This window comes from Amblyomma mixtum, chromosome 9, assembly GCF_055824585.1.
Source record: "Amblyomma mixtum isolate Tamu chromosome 9, ASM5582458v1, whole genome shotgun sequence".
In the NCBI taxonomy this organism is placed as follows: Eukaryota; Metazoa; Arthropoda; class Arachnida; order Ixodida; family Ixodidae; genus Amblyomma; species Amblyomma mixtum.
Genome location: NC_143020.1, coordinates 1228511 through 1250728, shown reverse-complemented (window position 1 = coordinate 1250728; position 22218 = coordinate 1228511). Strand labels below are relative to the sequence as shown.

The following is a 22218-nucleotide window of genomic DNA, read 5'->3' as shown; positions in this document are numbered from 1 at the left end:
ATGCAGCGTCTGACCAAGCTCCTGCAGCCCAGACCCACCGATGCCGCCACCGCGGGGCCTGTTCCAACCCCGTCGACAGCCGTCTCTCAAACGGGTACGTTCAACGCCGCCTACGCAACCGAGCACATTCCTGCCGCACTGCACGCCTTGAGCGACGCTGGGAGCACCGGATCGACGGCCGGGGCGCAGCCGGCAGCGTTCGTCGTCGGCGCAGCGTCCACACCGAGCCAACTCCACGCTCTAAGGGACGCCAAGAGCTTCGGGGCCATAGACGCGTCGCAGCCGGCTGCGTTCGTCGCCGCCGCTGGAGCCGCTGCACCTACTCCAGCCAAAGGTCCCACTGACACCAAGACCTCCAGCCCGGCACCCGCGTCGCACATTGAGACTCCGGCTGAGGACTCAAACATGGACCTTACGACGTCCCCGGCAGACGACACTCCTTCCCAGGAAATCGGCTGGACCACCATGGGTGCCAACCGTAAACCTGCCACCGCAGCCCGACCCCGCGCCGAGCTCATCACAGTTGCCGTCCAGCTTCCCCCTGGAACCCTCACCCCCCAGCTACCTCTCTACGACGTACTCGCCGCAGTCGCCTCCGCTGCACAACTTTCCTCGAAGACCAGTGCCGACATCACCCTTCAGGCCAGGCCAGCCCAAAGCCTTGTGTTTCTAAAGAGTCATTCTCCTCTCACCGCCCACCTCCTACTCTCTGTCACGCATCTTCAGCTTCATGGTAAGCCTGTCACCATCAAAACTTACACCCCCCATCCTCCCATCTCATGCCTCGGCGTCATCCATAACATCGGGGGCCACTTCACTCCTGATGACCTCATGCATGACCTGGAGTCTTTCAAAACAGATATTCTCGCTGCTCGCATGATGGGATCCACTCAATCAGTGCTCATAACGTTCGCTGGTACCAATATCCCCCACTTTGTTTATTTCAAACGCGTTGCCTTCCGGTGCCGTCCTCATAAACCTAAGCCTCCCACCTGCACCCGTTGTCTCACTCTAGGCCATCGCGCCCACCAATGCCCCCAGCACAGCGTTCGGGCCAAGTGCCGTCGCTGTGCTACTCCTCTACCCGCTGACCCTTCCGCTCATGTGTGTGCCCAGCCCTGGTGCGTTCATTGCCAGGGGAACACCCACCCCTCCCTCGACCCCACTTGCCCCTTCATCCTTGCTAAGCAACGCGAGTGTGCTAAAGCTGCATACCTCCGACGCCTAGCTTTGCGCCGGGCCACTCAACCCACCACCCCTTCCTCCTCCCCCGCCTCCTCCTCCTCCTCCTCTTCCTCTAATCATGAATCTCCATCATCTCCGATCACGTCACCACCAGGCTCCTACGCCGCCATAGTTAAAGGATCCTCGGTGCCAGCGTCCTTCTCTTCCACTACACCACCCTCTCCATCCTTGACTGACGAGAACCGCTCCTTCGACCTCCGGCTCGCAATGCTGGAACGCAGGCAGCGAGAGAAGCAACGCATTTCCCACGATCTACAACAGCAGATACATGCCTTGACTCAAACCCTCCAGATAACCACCTCCTCTCTTACCTCCCAGCTTAGCAAGCTAAATGAGCACCTCGCCACGTTCACCACTCCTTCCTCCAGCGCCCAGGTCGCCCCTTTGGCTGACCTTGTAGAAACCACCACACAGGCACATCACACTCGCTTGGTTCAGCTGGAAACTTCGGTTCTCCAGATCCTTACCACCCTCCAAGCACAATCAAAGCAATTGGAATCCTTCGCATCTATGCTCCAGTCCGTCCATGAGTCACTGCCCCCCGGCAAAAAAGAAGGAACGCGTACCATCGCGTTCCTCTCCACTATCATAATGGCGTTTGGCGAGGACCTCGAGATTGTGCAGTGGAACTGCCGAAATCTTTGCCACAATAAGACCCCCCTCCACCAGTATCAACTCACCCGCCCCTCCCCACCTCATTTTCTCCTTCTCCAGGAGACCCGGACGGCCCGCAACGTCCCAGGCTACCGCGCCTACCATGCCACTACGGCCACACCACTTGCGGGAACGCGGCAGCGTATCGCGTCTCTCAGACGTGTGGCGCTTCGGCTCCGTCATTTTTTGACAGCAGCCACGACTCAAGTCGTCGGACCTCATCAATTTTGCTCACTTTGGATTCGGCAAGCTGATCGGCATCCGTGGACACCAATTTCATTCAGGTGGGCCCAGTTTTTCAAATTTTAAAGTGGGTTTTCCTTCCCGCCTCCGGTGCCGACGATAAGCCTAACGGCTGCGCCGGCGTTCGGCTGCGAGGGAGCTCCTGCTTTCTGCAAGATGACGGAAACGCCCGTTCAACGCGGTTATGACCCGGACGCCATGTCTTGGTCGACCGTTCCCGTCACTGCGGAACCCAAATCGGCACCCGCGGACCCGATCCGCAATGAATCTCTCCTCCGTCTACTTGAGCGTCGCTCCAGACGAGAGGCCAAAATAGCGGCGGACGCCTCGGCAACCGCCGAAAATGCTACCCGCCAAGCTCCCGCCTCGCAAGCGGCGAAGGACTCCGGCCGTAAGGGCCGCAACCCAGTTACCAAGTGGAGGCCCAAGCCTTTACCAAAGTTTCAAAAGGACGACTTTGTCATCGTGATCAAGCCCCGGAAATCGTTCGCCATCCGGGACGCCTTTCAACACGGCGAGCTCGGTGCCGCGTTCGGCGCTTTCCTCGGGGCGCCTCAGGCAGCCGAGTTGAGCCTCCTTTTAAGCAAGGAACAAAATTTGATCCTCGCCAGCACCCGGAACGCTCACGTCGCAGACCGTCTGCTAGGCGACTTTTCTATCAAATCGACCAAAGGAGATGTGCCTCTCGCCGGCCATCTCAAAGAACACGAAGCGGACGTCTGCTATGAGGTCATTACGGTGGCCAACGAAGAGACGTCTGAGTCTCTCCAACCTTGCGTGCAGTGGAGGAGCGGCACTTTACTCGATATCCGAAAATTCGGCTCCTCAAACAAGGCTCGGCTCACTTTTGCCGGCACGGTGAGGCCTCGATACGTGCACTACAATTCTGAGATTGTCACAGTGCACCAATATTTGCGGACTATTCCGGCCTGCAGTTTGTGTGGAACTGTCGGCCATCGGGCGGACTCTTGTCCCAACCCAACACAAGACAAGTGTGGCCTGTGTGGACAGCAGGCATCCATAAAAGAGGGGGTGCGGGCCCCTCACCAGTGTATGCCAAAATGTGCGGTTTGTGGTGGTGGCCATGCCACGAACTCGCGGGACTGCAGTGCTAAATATCGGCATACCAAGCCAGCCGCCCCTAAGGGCGGGAAATCCAGCGTGACGGGCAGGCAGCCACATCACCCTGGTAGCGTCGGCAGCGACGCTTCAAAACGACAGACGCCTACCAGCGGGAAGGACGTCAAGGGCTGTCAAGTGCCACCCCCGCCCCCACACGGCGGCCAGGAGAAGCAAGCCCGCTCCCAAGACAAGAGTGGCGCGGCCGGTTCCTGGGCCAACGCTGTCAAAAATGGCAAACAGGTGAGCGGTTCAGGCAGGGTTGCCTCCTCCTCCCACCCCCTCTCCCCTCCCCCTCGCTCGGCGGCTGACGTTGAGCTCCACAACCTTGTAGCTTCTCTCCGGGCACAAAACGAGATGCTACTTGCCAAGATTGAAGCCTTAGAAGCTAAAACAACTCCCCCTCCCCCTAGTACCCCCGACACGGACGCTATGGAGAGCGAGACGGCGGTGGCGCCGGCTCTGGATCCTTCCCTTGCCGAACTCGAAGCCCGTCTTAATGCCAAATTTGACACCCTGTTGGCGCCGGCTCTGGATCCTTCCCTTGCCGAACTCGAAGCCCGTCTTAATGCCAAATTTGACACCCTGTTGGCAACTGCGATGGAACGCCTCATCGCTAGAGTCATGGAGGCCATCCCCTCTATGATCGCTCAACACGTCGCGACTAACACCCGCCTTTCTCGAAGAACCGGTCCTCTTAAGGACGTATCTGGTCGGCCCTCCAGATTGTCCCGCCGAGTAAATGACCTTGACGATGACGAAGATAGCTGCCCCCTTCCAGTTGCTGAGCTTCAGCCCCTGGTATCTGGCTCGGGGGCAACCTCACTTCCACCTCTCACCTCTAAATCTGAGCATGGCGGGACACCACCGGTGTAGGCGCTCCCCTCTTTCCAAATCGGCTTCCCCCATTACGATTACTCAATGGAACTGTCGGGGGCTCCGGTCCCGTTCCAAGCGGGCCGACCTCCGACTTTTCCTTTCAACCTTTCAGCATTTGCCTGCCGTAGTTGCCCTCCAAGAGCCAGGGAAAGGCGCCGTACTAACAAATTATACGACGTTCCAGCAGGACCCCTCGTCTTGTCTATTAGTCCATAGAAATTATACAGCCAACCAGGTCGACTTAGACATTCAACTTGAATACTCCTATGTAATGGTGACCCTCCTCCCACTCCGCAAACAGGACCCACCGCTACACATACTCAATGTATACTGCAATCCGAAATTGCCGAAGGTATCATTCGCGGACCTCTTTAGCCGCGCGCTGAGAGTTGCGGGTCGGGACCCCCTCCTGATTGTGGGCGATTTCAACGCTCCCGCTCGGATGTGGGGTTACTGCCGTGAAGAGAAGCGGGGACGCAAGTTGGCGGAGCTTGCGTCAACGCTGGGCCTCACTCTTCACACTGACCCAGTCCACCCAACTCGTATAGGCAACTCCGTGACTAGGGATACATGTCCGGACTTGACCTTCACCCGCAACATTCAATATGCAGACTGGGTCAACACCGAGGAAACCCTCGGCAGCGACCACTGCCTCCTGAATACTACGATTAGGACCCTTCCTTTCGCGCGATCAACAACACAAGCCCGACTCCCAGATTGGACCAAGTTCAGGCAGAATTATAACAATGTCACACCCATACATGAGCAGGGCTACCAGTCTTGGTCACAACAATTGGTCTCTGGCCTTCGCTCCTCCGAAACTCAAATTCAGCTCTCAGAGGCGGTCTCGGATGTGGACAACCACCTGCTCCATCTCTGGGAGGCCCGGCATTGCCTCGTCCGTCGGTGGCGCCGGCAAAAGCACAACCGGAAACTTAAAGCTCGCATCGCCAAGCTCACTCAACGAGCGGCTGAGTATGCGGCCCAACTCGCCGACTCCAACTGGGTGGCCCGATGCAATACGGCCGCGCGGCAAATGTCCAGCCGGAACACGTGGCGACTCTTTCGCGCCCTAATTGACCCAACGCAAACACGTACGGAAACTCAAAAACACCTCCAAAGAGCAATACACAGCTTTCAGGGCAACACAAATCAATTGGCGCACAAGCTCCGGGACCAGTACTTGTGCACCACCCAGGACTCCCGCGGGCCGGCGTACTCTTATACAGGTTCTGAGAACGTTGAGCTGGATCAACCGTTCCAGCTCCACGACCTGAGGGCGGCCCTGGCAAAAATGAAACGCGGCACCGCTCCGGGTCGGGACAAAATTACAGTCAAATTGTTAGCCAACCTTCCCGACCCAGCATACGTGTCTTTATTGAATTACATTAACTCAATCTGGCTTGGGGAAGTGCCACTACCCATCGAGTGGAAGACCGCCCTGGTCACCTTCATTCCTAAAGCTGGCAAGGCCATCAACACGGACAACCTCCGCCCCATCTCTCTGACTTCCTGTGTGGGCAAACTCATGGAGACGATGGTCCGTGACAGGTTGTCCGAGTTCATGGAATCCAAACACCTTTTCGCAGACACCATGTTCGGATTTCGCCCACACAGGTCTGCACAAGATGTCCTGCTACAACTCAATCGGGCTGTCCTCGACCCCGTGGAATGCCCTCACAATGACAAGGTCGTACTCGCCTTGGATTTGAAGGGTGCATTCGACAACGTTACCCACGAGATCATTCTCACCCACCTCTCTCAAACTAACTGCGACAGAAATGCCTTTCAATACATTCGGCAATTTTTAACCGACAGACAATCTTACATTCGGATCCAGAATAAAGAACATGGCCCTTTTCATTTAGGAACCAGGGGTACACCCCAGGGCGCGGTGCTCTCTCCTCTCTTATTCAATTTGGCTATGATGCGCCTACCGGCCCAGCTGGATGCTGTCGCCGGTGTGCAGCATGCGCTGTATGCTGATGACATCACCCTGTGGGCCACGCACGGTTCCCTTGCAGACATTGAGGCTAACCTGCAGGAGGCGGCGACCATAGTGGACCGTTATGCTCGCCGCTGCGGCCTCCAATGCTCCACCCAAAAGTCTGAATTTGTGCACATACGCCCCTCACCAAAGTGCACAGCCAAAATTTCATTGTCTCTTGAGACAGGTCCAATCCCTGAAAATATCGAAGTCCGGGTACTGGGGCTCTTTATACATCAAGACAGACGGTCAGAAACAACAATGGCCAAACTCCGTCAGGTGGGGGACCAGGTGGGCCGCTTGGTCCGCCGGGTTTCTAACAAGCGCGGGGGGTTACGATGTAAGGACGCCTTGCGGCTGGCGCATGCATTTGTAACCAGTCGAATTCTATATTCGACTCCATACCTCCACCTGCGGAAGCAAGACGAGGATTCACTCGAAGTCATCCTCCGCAAAATTATTAAGCGGGCTCTAGGCCTCCCCGTGACCACCTCCAACAAGCGCCTCCTGGGCCTAGGCATGGTGAACACATATCGGGAGCTCCGGGAAGCCCACTTGACTAACCAATACACACGTCTCTCGAAGACATCGTCGGGTCGCCGCCTCCTTGCCCGGCTACACATCCAACATACCACTCTCATGGAAGAGCGCGTACGTATTCCATCCCAGTGGAGATGCGCCCTCCACGTGCGCCCTCTTCCCGCGAACATGAACCGTGAGGACCATAATGGCCGGCGCCTGGCGTGGGCGGAAGCCCTGGCCCGCCACTATGGATCGAAACCCGGCGTATTCTACGTGGATGCCTCAGGCCCCCACCATGGGGGATGGTACACAGCCGCAGTCGTCCACCAATCCAAAACAGTGAACGGCCTTACTTTCCGAGCCGGTGACATAACACACGCGGAGGAGGTCGCCATTGCGTTGGCTGCATCTGATTCCAATTCAAAAACAATTATTTCCGACTCGCGAGGGGCATGTCGGAACGTCGAGCAGGGCTGGGTACCGTATCTAGTCTACCGCATTCTTCAAAACAGCGTCTACACCGGTGACCCCTGCGCGGCGTATCGTTTGGGCTCCCGCTCACATGGGCCTTGAGGGAAATGAGGCAGCTGACGCCGCCGCCCGCGCGCTCTCTCACCGGACATTCCCCTCCGACCCTGACGATCAGGAACTCGAATTTATTCCAGCTTACACCTTCAAAGACATCGTTTTACTCTATCAATCTGTCCATGGTCTTTATCCCCGCCCGTGTAAAGGTCTGTCAAAGGCAGAGGAGCGGCTTCTGCTCCGCCTGTATACTAATACTTTGCTGTGCCCGGCAGCTCTGAAACACTTCGACCCTTCTTTCTCGGGCAGCTGTCCGCACTGTGCGGAGAAGTCTTCGGACATCTACCACATGGTGTGGGCCGGCCCCTCCAACCCTGCTATCCCCCCTCACCCCAACCCAACCCGGGAGGACTGGGAGGCGACCCTGCTCGGCTGCTCTGACCTGCAGGCCCAACGGGCCTTGGTCGCGCGAGCCTGGGCGGCGGCCGATGCCACTGGGGTCCCGAACTAGGGACCTCCACCTAGTATGTGTAAGGCCTGGCCCCCTCTGGGTCAGCTCATGCATAACCTCCTGTATTATACCTGTACATAAATGTTCTCGACCACCACCACACCACTTGCGTCTATTTATGTACGCAGTGACGTGCTCGTAGGGCAAATTGACATCCCCTCCACCCTCCTTAAATATTTAGTTGGTGTGGTTTATTACCACCCTTCTTCCCGCATCTCACTCGTCCTTTTGTCTTTTTACAACCCCCCCCCCCCCTGTCACTTCCTCTTTATTCTCTGCTCTGGGCAAATTCCTTTACTCTCTTTCTTCTACCTCCCATCTCCTCTTTGGTGGTGACTTTAATGCCCCTCACACACTCTGGGGCTACCCACAAACCCTCAAACCCGGCCGCCTCCTCCATTGTCTGGCCCAGGAACGCCACCTCACCCTTCTTAATACTCCTGGCTCTCCTACTCGTGCGGGCACTGCCTCACAACGCCCTACGACACCCGACCTCACTTTCTCTCGGGGTTCACTTTCCTTTCACTGGCAGGTGACAGCCGAAACTCTTCTAAGTGACCACTTTCTCATCCATATCACCACCTCTCTCTCCCACATCCCTCGCTGTCATCCGATTATTCACACTGACTGGCATGCTTTTCGCACTAATCTCGCCTCCGACTCCTTTCAATCCTACGACGACTGGACGTCGCGCATCTCTGCAGCTCTCACGTCCAGTAGCCGTCGCGTTCGCTCTCGTTACCCAATCCAAGACCCAGATCCTCACCTTCTCCGTTTATGGCGTCGCCGTAAACGTCTTCAACGCTCCTTTCGCTCCCAACCACACAATGCTCAACTTTCCTCCCGGATCACTGCTTTGCGGGCCGAGATCGTCGCCCACTGCGCCTCCCTCGAGCACTCTCGTTGGAGTGCTCTTTGTGATGGCCTTGATTCTGCATTGCACTCGCGATCCGCATGGTCTCTCTTTAAATCCCTCCTTGGCACTAAGCCTGCCCTTGCTCCCACTCTAGCTAAAGCCCTCACTCAGGGGACTCTCTCCGAAGTTTTTGATCAACTCGCCTCTCTCTACCTCCCGCCCCCTCTGGCACCCTCCTACCCGGCGTACTCGGGTGGACCTAACCCCGATCTGGACCAATGCTTCACTCTCCGGGAGCTCGAATCTGCTCTGGCTGCTAATTCTACACGCTCGGCTCCCGGTAAGGATGCCATTAAATACACCACACTTCGCAACCGTCCTGACTGCGCCAAAGAATTCCTCCTTCAAACCTACAATGATGCCTGGGAGAGCGGCTGCTTGCCGAGCTCCTGGACATCCTCCCTTATTTCTATGATTCCAAAACCGGGCAAACCTCCCTCTCTCTCTAACCTCCGTCCAATCTCCCTGACGTCGTGCGTTGGTAAGACCCTTGAGCGAATGGCTCTGACTCGCCTCTCTGATTTTCTTGAGGCACGGGAGTTCTTCCCCCATTCTCTCATTGGCTTCCGACGCCTCGTCTGTGCACAGTTCTTCCCCCATTCTCTCATTGGCTTCCGACGCCTCGTCTGTGCACAGGACATGTTTCTGATTCTCCAGCAAACGTTCCTGTCCCCTACACCTACTCAAATTTACGCACTTGTGACCGTCGATGTTCGCAAGGCCTTTGACGGTGTTTGCCACGATCACATCCTTTCTCAACTCGCCTCTTTCGATTGTGGCTCCCGCATGTACTCCTATATCCGCTCATTCCTCTCTAAACGTGTGGCTCGCTTTCGAGTAGATACCCACTTGTCTAACCCACACCACCTCACCCGTGGCACTCCTCAAGGTGCTGTTCTCTCTCCTACCCTTTTCAATCTCGCTATGGCCCCTCTCGCCTCCCAGCTAGCTGAAATTCCCGACCTGCATCATATATTTTACGCAGATGACATCACTCTCTGGTGTTCATCTGGCTCTCCCCGTCACGTGCAGGACACCCTGCAACGTGGCCTAGATCTCATCGACTCCTTTCTCACCACCGCTGGCCTCTCTCCTGCTCCTGAGAAATCCGACCTTCTCCTTCTCAACCATTCCTCCTACCAGCGCTCACACAACCACTTCGTCTCCCTCCACCTTTCTGGCTCTCCCATTCCTGTCGTCACACAGTGCAAAGTTCTTGGCTTCCCTTTGCATGCGGCTAAGAATGTGCAATCCCTTCACCGCGCTGTCACCACCTGCCACTCTGTAACTCACCTCCTGCGGCGCGTGGTCACTCGACGCTCAGGTCTGCACGAGGCTCACGCGTGCCGAGTTGCCCACGCGCTGGCCCTCAACAAGGTCTTGTACTTTGCACCCTACGCTTCCTTCAATCAGACTCAACTTAACGCTCTCGAGACTGCCCTTGTGGGCCTCTACAAGGCAGCTCTAAACCTCCCTATCACTACCTCTACCACTAAGCTCTTTGCCACAGGCCTCTTCCATCCTCTTCGTTCTCTTCTCAGTCTCCATCGTGACTCGCAGCTTGCCCGGCTTTCCCTTACCCGTCAGGGTCAGTGGTTATTGACTCGAGCGGGTATCTAGCCCATTCCAATCTCTCCGTTTACCTCTCCTATTCCCACCCCCGCCCCCAATCTTCGTATCCTTCCGCTCCCGACCAACATGTCCCCCGTCCTGCACGCCGGACGTCGTCATGCGGCCGCACAGCACCATTCCCCTCTCTTTGATACCCAGGGTGTAGCTTACACGGATGCCTCCTTCGTGGCTCCTCGAGGTTCCTGCGGCTACGCCCTGTACCATCCACACCTCCCTGCTCCTGAAACCCACACCAGCGGGCCGTATCTACACCCTCCAGACGCATTGTTTTATTTTATTTATTTTATTTTATTTTTATTTAGGACATACTGCAGGCCCAGTGAAGGGCCCTGGCAGGAGGGGCACAATAAACACAATACAAAAAAGCACAAAACAAAAAGTACAAGGCAAGTAAAAAAAAAATCAATGAACGGCCTGTTCAAAGGCATCAATGTCAACTGTTGATGACGGTGGAAACTGATTCCACTCGTTAATAGTGCGGGGAAAAAAAGAGAATTTGAATATGTTAGTTCTGGCAAAGTAAGGTTTTAACGATTCAGTGTGCCTGTTTCTGGTTTCTGGTCTCCAGTCATTTTCCCTTCTTCCCTCTCTCCTAGAGTACACAGTCTATTCGGACTCACAAGCCGCTATACACCACATACAGAAACGCACCCTGACCCCTTCTCTCCAACAGGAGGTCGAACGAGCGGTCTCCGGACTGCAGCCTTCCATCGTTTTCCTCCGCTGGGTCCCTGGGCATTCAGGGATTGACGGCAATGAGCTGGCCCATCAGCTCGCCCGCGACACACTTTTCCGGGCACCGTTGATCCCCTGGCCCAAGCCCTCGGAGGACGGTGGGAGACTCACCCTTCGCCGCACCATAAAATAGGTCTACCTTGAGCTCCGCCTCGACAAACGCCTTTACCCTCCCCCTCGTCCATCACTCACGGTGCCGGAGTCTCGCCTTCTTCGGCACATTCAGATGAATGCAGTTATCACCCCGTCCCGCCTCTTCCTCTATCGCTATCGATCGGACCCTTCCTGTCCCAACTGCCCCAGTATCGATGCGGACCTGGCCCATTGCCTCTTCTATTGCCCGGCTGCTCAGCAGTCGGGTTCCTTCCCCCCACCCTCTCTATCCATCACCACCTGGCTCGACTGGCTTGGCGCTGAAGGGGAAGAACAGCGGCTTCTGGTCGCCCAGGCGGTCGAAATGCTCGGCCTGTAAATTATGGTCGATTAAAAGTCTTTACTACTATTACTACTACTACTACTACCCTTCTCCGGCTTTCATGTTAGTTAAGGCGTTAACAAGCAATCCTGAATCTTTCGTGACTGCACGCTGACACTTCGGCACGCGCGCACAAAGACGGACTATGTCTTCACTTTCATTACCACACGCTACAAAAGTGACGTTCACAGGGCTGCAATGAAGTTATCCTTGCTCTCTATGCGCATAGATTTCCTGCTTCAAAGCTCCTTCTCACAGACTGAGAACACACAAACACAAATATGTAAAGCAACAGATAAGGAACGGGCACAACCGGCAACACAGGGAAAGCGTGCGAGTTTTGATGCCGCCCGCGACGCAGCTTTCGCCGTCACACAACTTGCCTGCATGGTTGGCGTGGGCGCATTTAAAATACGAATAAACATTATGAGCATCAAGTAGACAACCTAAGATAACTATATCTTATATGAGGCTGCAAGGTTTCACTTGCGCACAAGGTATAGTTGATTGGAAACTGGCCGTCAATTAAGGCAAGAGAAAAACCGAAACTGGACGCTGTTTCCTATTGGTTTCGATATCGGATTCGGCGGATCGCTATCCTTGCAGGCTTTGAATTTTATCCGGCTTAACTTGTACGTACGACGGTTTATTAGTCCTATTAGTGCTATTAGTGCGCCAGCTCTTATCCGATGGGTACCCACCCCGAACAAAATCGTCCCTTGTCAGCCTTGGCAGCTGGCCTAGCGCGAGCGCTCCGTCCCGCGGCACTGCCCATTCATCGTCGTGTTTCCCTCCTGACAGTGCAACGCTGAAAAAAGCGTTCCAACTAAAAAAGTCTATATTTAAAAATTGTGCAAAGTTTTAGGTGGAACATCTTGTATATGTCGTTTACTTGAACCTAAGTGAATGGTTAACGTCCCAAAGCGACTCAGGCTATGAGGAACGCCTTAATGAAGGGCTCCGGAAATTTCGACCAGCAGGGGTTCATTAACGTGCACTCACATCTCACAGTACACAGGCCTCTAGAATTTAGCCTCCATCGAAATAGCTGTTGACATAAATGTCAGGCAGAACACTATACTCCTCAGGCCAATAAAATATGGTAGCATGAGCATACATTTTATATTCTTTGAATGAAATAAATCAGACTGGCACCTATGTATATGCCTCGTGGGGGTGTCCACAAAGAAGTAGCTGCAAAGGAGCAGGCAGCACATGCAGTGTAACTGCGCTTGAGTTTCACATAATAATTAGTGCAAGGCATGGGGAGGACTGCACAATATGTGCAACACAACAAAGTGGGTTATTTAATTTGAATTCACCAAGAAAGTTCTTCAACATTCTTTATTAGAATGGATGTATGAATAGCACGTAAATGCATGGTGGTTGAGAAAATGAGAGGTTCAAACTTTTCTACAAAGCAGCCAAGATAACTACCTGACATTGTCGTGCCACTGGTAATGCTATGCCATCAGAGAACAGCACTGAAAGCTGAAGAGAGTGATGATAGAAATTCTTCGCTGGATGAAAGGCATAATGCTGTCTGTGCATGCTCCAAGTAAAATTACGGTAAAAGAGAGAAACAGCAGCTTTTTGAAGAACCGCACAGCAATTCAATTTTAATGCACGACATGTCAAAGAAGTGAGTCTTACAAACAGCCTGAATGCATGTAACATTTTGCAAAGGCTACTGTAATAAAATACTCATGTGCGCTGAGGAATTTCACGCAATTAATCAAATTCCGAGCTTTACAGTACACTACAAGATGACAATATTTCTCGCAGACACCAATCAGGGTATGACAGTTGTGACCATCCAATGCAAAAATCTCATTTCTCATAACGCGGGGTGGTTTCCTTTTATGACAGTGCAAAAATGTTATGTGTCTTCCTTGCAGCATTGCAATATAGTCAGTGAGGCCGAATTTCAAAACTGGACTCCAGACAAGAGTGCGCAATCTTTCTGAATGCATACAATGCACAATACATAACCAAAGCAATGCGATCCCTATATAGAAAAAGTTTAGACCCTCTTGAATCTATGTTAGCAGGCACAAGCGTTTACAGAATAAATTTTGAGTTTCTGAACAAACAAAAAGCGGTGTTCTACATATAGGACGCGAGGCGTATATGCGTTAACTATGCCTGACCTTCAGAGAATGCGAATGCAAGATACGGAAAGGACTTACTGCCGTGCAACGAAGAAAAGCGGGGGCTATTTAATTTGAATTCCCCAGAAGGTTGCTCAATGTTTCTTATCGGAATGGATGCATGTAACGGCATGAAAATGCACAGTGGCTGAGAAAAAGAGAGGTTCAATGATTTCTCCAAAGTAAGAGACAAAACTACCGCCCATTGTCGTGCCACAGGAAATGCAATGCTATTAGACAGAATGGACTTGCTGTGGGAACTAGAACCAAGTGCTGAAGCAAGTGGCAATAAAAATTCTTTCCTGGATGCAAGGCACAATGATGTATGTGGAAGCTCGAAGCAAAATGCTAAAAAAAGAAAACGAGCTACTCGAAGAAAAAGGTAACCAAAGAACTGCACTGCTTTTGAATTTAGTGCACAACATGTCAAGCAAGTTTTACAAACAGCCAGAAGGTATTCAACATTTTGTAATCGCAAATGTAATAAAATAATCATCTGCAATTTCACACAACAAACCTAAATTGCTAACTTTACAATACACTACAAAATAACAATGTTTTTCATAGGCAGCAATCAAAAAACTTTTTCTTTCAGCAGCCACGACCCTTGCAACTAGTTATCATGAACCCCTTACAAACAGCCAGAACGTATTCAACAATGTGTAATGGATACTGGAATAAAATACTTATGTGCACTAAGCAACCTCACAAAAATGACCCAAATTACGTGCGTTACAATACACTACAAGATTACAATGTTTGTCTTAGGCACTAATCACAGTATTTTTGTTTCAGCAGCCATGACCCCTGCAGCTTGTTATCAAGAACACCTTATGTAAAAAAACAAGGCTTCTTCAAGTAACACCAACACAACAATGAAGCTAGCACAAAATGAAATGGTGACAAACACCTGATATTCTGACAACCACAACAGATAAAAATGGTGTGAATATAATGCTCCACAAATATTATGCCATTTATATCCAGCAGAGATAGTGGTCTGAGAAATGGTGATGTAGATGTTCGTAAACTCTTTATGTTGGCTTTGATACCGAAGTACAGAGAACTGTTCTAAAACGTGCACGCTAACACAAGACACATCAATACGAGGTCGGACACTTGCCGTTCGCCACTCATTCCAGCCACTAGCACTGCCAGAATAAACAGACTAAGATGAACACAAGAGCAGGTTTTCCTGTGTTGTCACACAAACAGAAATCGGTTCAATGATATTAATAGTGAATTTATAATGACGATCACAAAAATACGCCCACTCAGACTGCGCGAATAAAAAGAATGGTTGTGCATGTTTTAACCCCTTGAATCTTTTCACTGAAGCAGGCAGATAAATGGCATTAGCAATAGAAATTTAGCGCAGTGGAGACGAAGTAGCGTAGATGTAGACTGGTTTACTGAACGCCGGCTCCGAATGCGCAGTGACCCTGCCTGATTGTAACCATGCCACTACGCGTGCGTAGTCAATTTGCGGTAATCTATGCTATTACGTCTCTGGTATGCTACATCTCTTTGTAATATTGGGAACAATGTTTTTAAAATCTCTCTCCAACGAGAAGTGATGCCATCCACGTATGACCGAGATTTCATTTCCATTCATGCGAGTTTACAAGCATAGCAGGGTTACTCTCTGTGTTCAGGAAATACTTATCGCGAGTGTGTGTCTAGCCTAACGGAACAACAAATGTATTTTCCTGAAAAAACATTAAACGTGAACAAAACATACAAATGTAAAGAAAGACGAAGGTTAGCTACCACCACCCATCATAGAGCATTCTGCCAGAATCTCATTAGATCGCACATAAAAAGGTAAATAGGAAAACATATCGACTAAGGGCATTAGAATTCGCTGCTATTCTTTGTGAATCGTCTTTTTGTGGAGTTTTAAATGTTTTCCCTGAGCGAATGTCTTATGGCACAAATCACATTGGAAGGGCTTTTCGCCCGTATGGGATCTCACATGCCTCGCAAGAATTGAATGTTGTACAAAGGCCATGGGGCACAGCTGGCACTGATACGGCTTTTCACCCGTGTGGGTACGGTTGTGTGCCACCAGGCTTTTCTTCGATGTAAAGCTGCTACCACAGTGGTCACAACGGCAAGGACGCTCACCTGTGTGAGTTCGCTGGTGTCTCACTAAGTTGCTCTGGTCTGAAAAGCTGCTATCACAATAGTCACAATGGTAAGGACGCTCACCTGTGTGAGTTCGCTGGTGTTTCACTAAGTTGCTCTGGTGTGCAAAACTGCTATCACAATAGTCACAATGGTACGGACGCTCGCCTGTGTGAGTGCGCTGGTGTTGCACTAAGGTGCTCTGGCGTGCAAAGCTCCTACCACAGTGCTCACAATGGTAAGAACGTTCACCAGTGTGAGTGCGCTGGTGTGTCTCCAGGTGGGCCTTTTGTGCAAAGCGCTTTCCACAGTCATCACAATGGTATGGGCGGTCCCCAGTATGGACTCGGAGATGCACCACCAGCTGAGATCTTTTTTTGAATCCCTTGCTGCAGTGGGTGCATTCGTGCACCTTCTTTACTGCACGTTTACCCCGGTGGTTACCACTGCCAGAAGGAGTAGATTCCATGCAGTGGCTCACTGGGCGCCTTTGACCAGTTGAATCTTGCACAGGAGGTGCACCATGGTCGCTGTGTGTGACGACTGAACCTGTGTGGTAAAGGAAGAATACTTTCAATCAACAGCAGGAACCAACATTGCACAGCTCACCTGGAGCTAGGGAAATGAAGATCAATGTGCAGGACATAATTAGCAACAGCTGTGGATGTTTATGAAAAGTTTTATTGAATAGGTCGGCCTTAAGAAGAATTCAGGTCTGAAGAAATATATCCCTAGAATGAATTCTGCAAGCAGCTGAAACCATTTCAGCTGCAAAAAATGTCATCCTTGCCAACAAAATAGGGTAGCATTTGAAATCCATTCTAAGCACTTGCATTACTGCCATCATGATAGACGCTGTGCTAAGCCCACCCATGTGGGCCTAATACCCAACAAATGACAATTAGCTAAGTTTAGCACACTGCCATTTTTGTTTTCTTTATTTGCTCCTTAGGCAGGGTACAAGAGGAAGCAAAAGCTAAAGGTTAAAAACCTGATGAGGCCTTGGACGCCTGCGCAAGTCCTATCATCAATGCATAGAACTCACAGGGGTGACAGTTTGGTCAACAGTTCACATATTCTGGAAAACAACTTTCCAGAATATCAAAGGCAAATATCATCATAATTCACCAGAGCTCTATGAACTGAAGCTTCTGTATTCTTCACACTGCTCTTTGAAAGACAACATTCAGGAACAGATTAATGAAGAAAAAGTGAAGATTATAACCTGATGAGTTTTGTCCAGAAAATACACCGCATTTGCGGCCTCTAATGGTCAAGCCTGCAAGTGAAAGACAGGTTACGTCCATAAGACACAGGATTACATGTGCAACAACTCACATGGTGTTATGTGGATCAGACGGTGAAAATAGCATACCATCTCATACAAGTGTGCTAGGTCAGGTAAGATGAGTAGGACAGGCTTAAAAACAATCAAGTTCCAAAGCAAACATTTCAAACTTTTAATTCTGCCTCCAGACGAGAACTATAATTATGCTCATGAAAGAATCAGTTACCTAAAAATATCAGAAAGCTGTTGCAAGCAAACCAACAGCCACATTATAGACCTGTTCGCAAGTACAGTAACTGGCTTCATGGGAAGGACTGTACAAGTCTGCCTACGTAGGCTTAAAAACTAACGAGTGTGAGTTATGGTTAGAGACAAAACACATTGGGACAGGATTCCTCCTGTTTTTATGACACCCCTTATACCCTTTGTACAGCACGTAGGAAAAAAATTTCAAAGCTTGACAACTGGTAAAAAATCGTCAGGAGGCTTGCTTGCAGCCAAGATTACAGCCGCCCACAAGTGTGGCCAACATGCCCAACACGGTGTTTCCCCTGCAGCAGCTCCAAGAGAGGCATTAACCAAACCAGTAGAAGCACATCTGAAACAGCACACTACTGTGTGTCAAGTGCAGTTAGTGCGTGACATATTTACTCGTGTAAGGCCCACGCCTCGCATGTGGGATGAAAAATTGTAATGAGAATGAAAGCTGATGACAACAATAGGTGAGATTGTGAAAGGAAAGCTTTGGCTAAAGAGGGCCATGGCTCAAGGCACTTTCTTCGACACAGGTTGGGGTTAAAGGCCCATTTCCAAGCACTGCACCCAGCACAAGCTAGGGGGAAAACTTGCTTATTGCATCACTGGTGGGTACCCAGTTCTAGTACTGAGATTACAACCCTGCACATCCCACATGCGTGGTGCATGCTCCAATGACTATGCCACTGATGCGGGGAGAGTGAACGCAGCAAGACATAAAGAATTAAAGTACAACTTGTCATCACTTATCAGAATCTCAGCAACACTAAGTAAGTTTTACAGGCATTTTGTGAGGCATTAAGACCTGCCACGTGTCAGGAACTTACTCCGGCAAAATCAGAAAAAAAGGACAGAAACAGTGTGGTTCTTAGACGAGTAAGTTGCTACAGCTTGCATTGCCTTGGGCAACACGGCAAAGAGCACTGCATCAATAGGTCAGCACCGCACAAGGTAAACAGGGTCAACAGAGCACAGAGCTATACAGAAACACTGGGGAGGCAAATTTTTTCAAATGGCTTCACATCATAACAAAAGAATTTCCTCCTCAAAGATAATTCAAGGTACATACAATCGTCTCGAAATGAAGTCCAGACCTGATAAATTACAAATGCGCACAACAGCACTGAGCACTAGAAAACTAAAATGAACATTGTCACCCCATACAGCCAAATGTCGCCTGCTCTAAAAAGAGCCTCAAAACAGAACGGAAGACGTCAGAATGCAGGCTAAATGCACACAGCAACAAACATAGCTTGGACAGAGCCAGGAATGCTTCCCACATGACGAAGTGAGGTCAGTCACCTGTGACCAACTACAAGGAATCATAGCGTACTCTTCAGCAAAGCCATAAAAATGCCCATAAATCAGTGAACGGCAGCAGATACGATACCATCTAGAATTCACCACACAATACTGACAGCAGGGTTACTGCAGAGCCCCAATGTTCATAAGCCCCACCTAGCGGACAGAGCAAAGTGAAACCTGGTGGAGTCACACCGAATGACGACAGCAAGCATTTTGAAAATATGTGTGGCTGTACAGAACAAGAGTCAATATAAAAATTGATGTGTCGATCACACATTCATCAAAAGGAAAATTATTTCATTGCATGCAATATTCACACGATGTTTCTGCTTTAAGTGAAAAACACGAAAGAATTTGGTATAAATGAAATAACAAATTTGCACACTTATCACAGCAACCACAATGTCCAGCACAATTACATTGTTTTCTTTCGTGTGATCTCCCACACCGTCTTGCGCAATGACCGTCTCTTCAGCTCCGGAGATCCTGCTTTGATCTCTGAATAATAGAATGGAGTCAGACTCACCCCACTTTGCACCAAGAGTAAAGGCGTCATTTTCTGCCGTTTGTATGTTTAACCGAGCATAATGTCTTGGAACCAATGCCTCTCGTTTATTTAAGATGAGCACCAGCTGCTTATTTTTTTTTCGACTCTCCACATTGACAAACTGACATGCAACACCCTACAGACACCGGCCCAGCACAGGCCATCTTCCAAAAATATGCGAAATCACCTGAATATAATAACTGCCCTGAAACATACCCCAGTTTCACTCACTGTGTTGTGGAATGCAGGAAGACCACTCAGTATCCTCCCATCTCCTATCCAACCCTTTTTATGTGGAGTGCCTGGCTTGGCTAAGATAGCTGGAAGACCAATCTCCTTTGCATGACAGGCATAATCCTCTCTTGGTGCTTGGTTCTGACCGACCAAATATCATGATTCTAATACTTCTACTACTGAGTGCACACCGCAAGAGTACATAGGTAATAGGCTGCGTTCAACTTCAGGTGTTCTCTTCATACCACCACAGAAATGGGAATCTCACCGAGAGCTTAATTTAAACTGGTCAACCATTACACAGCAGTGATTTCTGCTCAACCACTATCGAGTCAAAACGAACAAAAAGAACGTTGTGCCTCGTCACCAACAGGAACAACTGTTAGCGACAACTATGCTGCCACCCGTTATTCCCTCCTTCCTTCTCCTTTAAGCGAGCCTGTTGTGATTACAGGGGAAGGAACCATATTGCTTACGAAACAAGTTCACTAAACAAAATTTTTGTTTTCACGGTAATTCCCACTTTCCTCATTATTAAGATCCCTGTAATTGAAGCAATTACATCGAAACTATTTCCAATCCACTTTGTGATAGACACAATGCACTGAGATCACTGCACATGGAATTTTCCAGGTTATAAGCATGAAGCAATGGAGTCATGAAAGGGTGGCAGGCGTGGAACCTTGTACGCATTGGCTTTTCTGTAATGGCCTGCAAAATAACAAAGCAAAGGTGTGTCACTTTGGAATGAACACAAACGCCACAGGCATCGGAACATGTGCGCTTTTGTGTAGACGGCAATGCACAAAAAGCGCATTTAACAACAATTTCTGAAGCCTTTCTTCTCTAAAAACAAAATGTGAAAGGATATGGATAGGAAATAGAAGAGCAACTTGCAATGTGGTGTTAACTGCGAGTGAAAAAATTTGAAAATGATGTTTTCCACCAGCTGAAATGCAATGTCAGTTGCAGTATCTTTAACAATGCTTGTCACTTCGGTCCAGCTGGTCAGGCTAGTTCTCTTGGCAGATCCAGGTGGATTCCCATGAACCTAACTTTGCAGATGCAAATAAGTGAAAGTAAGGTTCTGCCCGTATTCGCAGCAGTACATTCCTTTCGAAGGTTCATCCTCAGGCCCATTTTACCCTGGCCTCGTAATACTGGTCCTCATGTCTGAAAATCGAAACAGAGCACAGTAGACTAAGCAGGAGTCTCCAAAGCCACAACAGCATTGTTTATACGCTTTGTATATAGAGCACATATCATGCTGCAGGCATTTGCCTATTTTAAATGCATCTGGTTGTGTCTGTGGCATGATGCACGTCCAATACAGTAGAGCTCACTTATAACTGCCACAGACACAACAAACAATTGCTTGACATGAGCAAGTGCGGTGCCACCATCAAAGTATGCCTTGGGCAATGGCAATATGTTTCAGATACAACTACGGCCGCATCAGTCGGTTATAGCAAAAAAAGGACGTGCCGTTAATACCCCTCAATATGAAGGGGTTACGCTTCCAGTAAGCGCGGAGATAGAAGAGCCTCTCAGCCCTCCCGAGACCGCCCCGGAAAGAGCATGTCGACCTTACAGAGAAATAAAAAGGCAGCTTTGAAACCGTAAGTGGACGGCCTACAAGGGCCTGTGCGCTCACCAAATGGGCAGCATCCAAAGTCGAAAAAGAAGAGAGAGAAAGGGAAATTGTTGAAAGCGAACCGTCTCCCCATGGCTACAGCCTCCATGAGGGAACCCAGATAACCACATACAGCCTTTTGACGTATCTAATACAGCACTTGCTGGACATTGTGTATGTCCGATAGATCACCAAATATGTCTGCATAACACTGAGGGGATATCCACAGGATTATCAGAAATGCATCCGTACCTCTAAAATAGTATGTTGTACAGATGTTACGGTTGGACATTTGTCGCATATAATGGATGTGCACATAGGGCGGTAAGACACCTATAGTGCTTCCTATGCATTGCAACAGATGCCTCATTGGCAGTATATAGATCTTTCCAAAAAGGGCTCCCTGTGCGCTGCCATATTGTTCCCTGGACTGCAGTGGGCACCTCGCGCTAGCATGGTGGAAGCGGCGAAACACCTCTCTGGATTGCTGGAAACCGGTTCCCCCGTCGCTTCCACCCTGCTAGCGCGAGGTGCCCACTGCAGTCCAGGGAACAATATGGCAGCGCCCAGGGAGCCCTTTTTGGAAAGGTGTATAGCACCTTGTATCTACCTGAAGCCTGTGTATAAACTGTATTTAGGCTAGCTAATACAGATAGCATGTAGGTTGACTGACAATCGCTGTAGTAAATGTAAACTATAAGATTTGAATGATGTGCAATAATTAGGATCTCAATCATCTAGTCTAGCTAAGGTCAAGAAAAAACTTACAACAGATATTCATTGTACATCAAGCTTTCCAGAATCTTCGCAGCCGCGTTAAATTAGCATCAATATCTTCATTGTTTAGTAAAATGTCTTACAACAACATATAACACATTTTAACAGTAAGCAGCAAAACACTCGAAGAAAACTCAAATGGAAAGGGATTGTCTTTAGTGTTTATAAAATGAGCATACGAAATACGGCTACTACACTACAGAAGAACTAAACATCAAAATGGTCACTTAAGTCAGTCAGGTCAATAACTGTGCCTATTGTGCTTGGTAGGTGAGTATATAGAGCACAGCTCTCAGCAAAACACTACTAAAACATGCTAACAGTGGCTACTTTTCCTGTCACAATTAAGACACATAGCACTGTAATAAAAAAGGCATACTGAAAAAGAATACAAAAAGCAAGCAGAGTGCTACTTGAGTTCACTGTGAAATGTGCATACAGCCACTGCAAAAGACTGAA

At 49.9% G+C, this 22218-nt stretch overlaps 2 protein-coding genes across 2 annotated transcripts; one reads left to right on the top strand and one right to left on the bottom strand.

The window, feature by feature from the left end:
- On the top strand, positions 1 to 2158 carry LOC149328041 (uncharacterized). The gene is made up of 2 exons (XM_089561325.1): positions 1 to 733; positions 1960 to 2158. Exons 1-2 carry the CDS (start codon positions 1 to 3, stop codon positions 2151 to 2153), a joined length of 927 nt encoding a protein of 308 aa, XP_089417451.1. The 3' UTR covers positions 2154 to 2158.
- Positions 2159 to 15460: 13302 nt separating this feature from the next.
- Positions 15461 to 16300, bottom strand: LOC149328040 (uncharacterized). The gene is made up of 2 exons (XM_089562039.1): positions 15973 to 16300; positions 15461 to 15888 (listed from the first exon to the last, which is right to left on the bottom strand). Exons 1-2 carry the CDS (start codon positions 16187 to 16189, stop codon positions 15461 to 15463), a joined length of 645 nt encoding a protein of 214 aa, XP_089418165.1. The 5' UTR covers positions 16190 to 16300.
- Positions 16301 to 22218: the final 5918 nt, after the last annotated feature.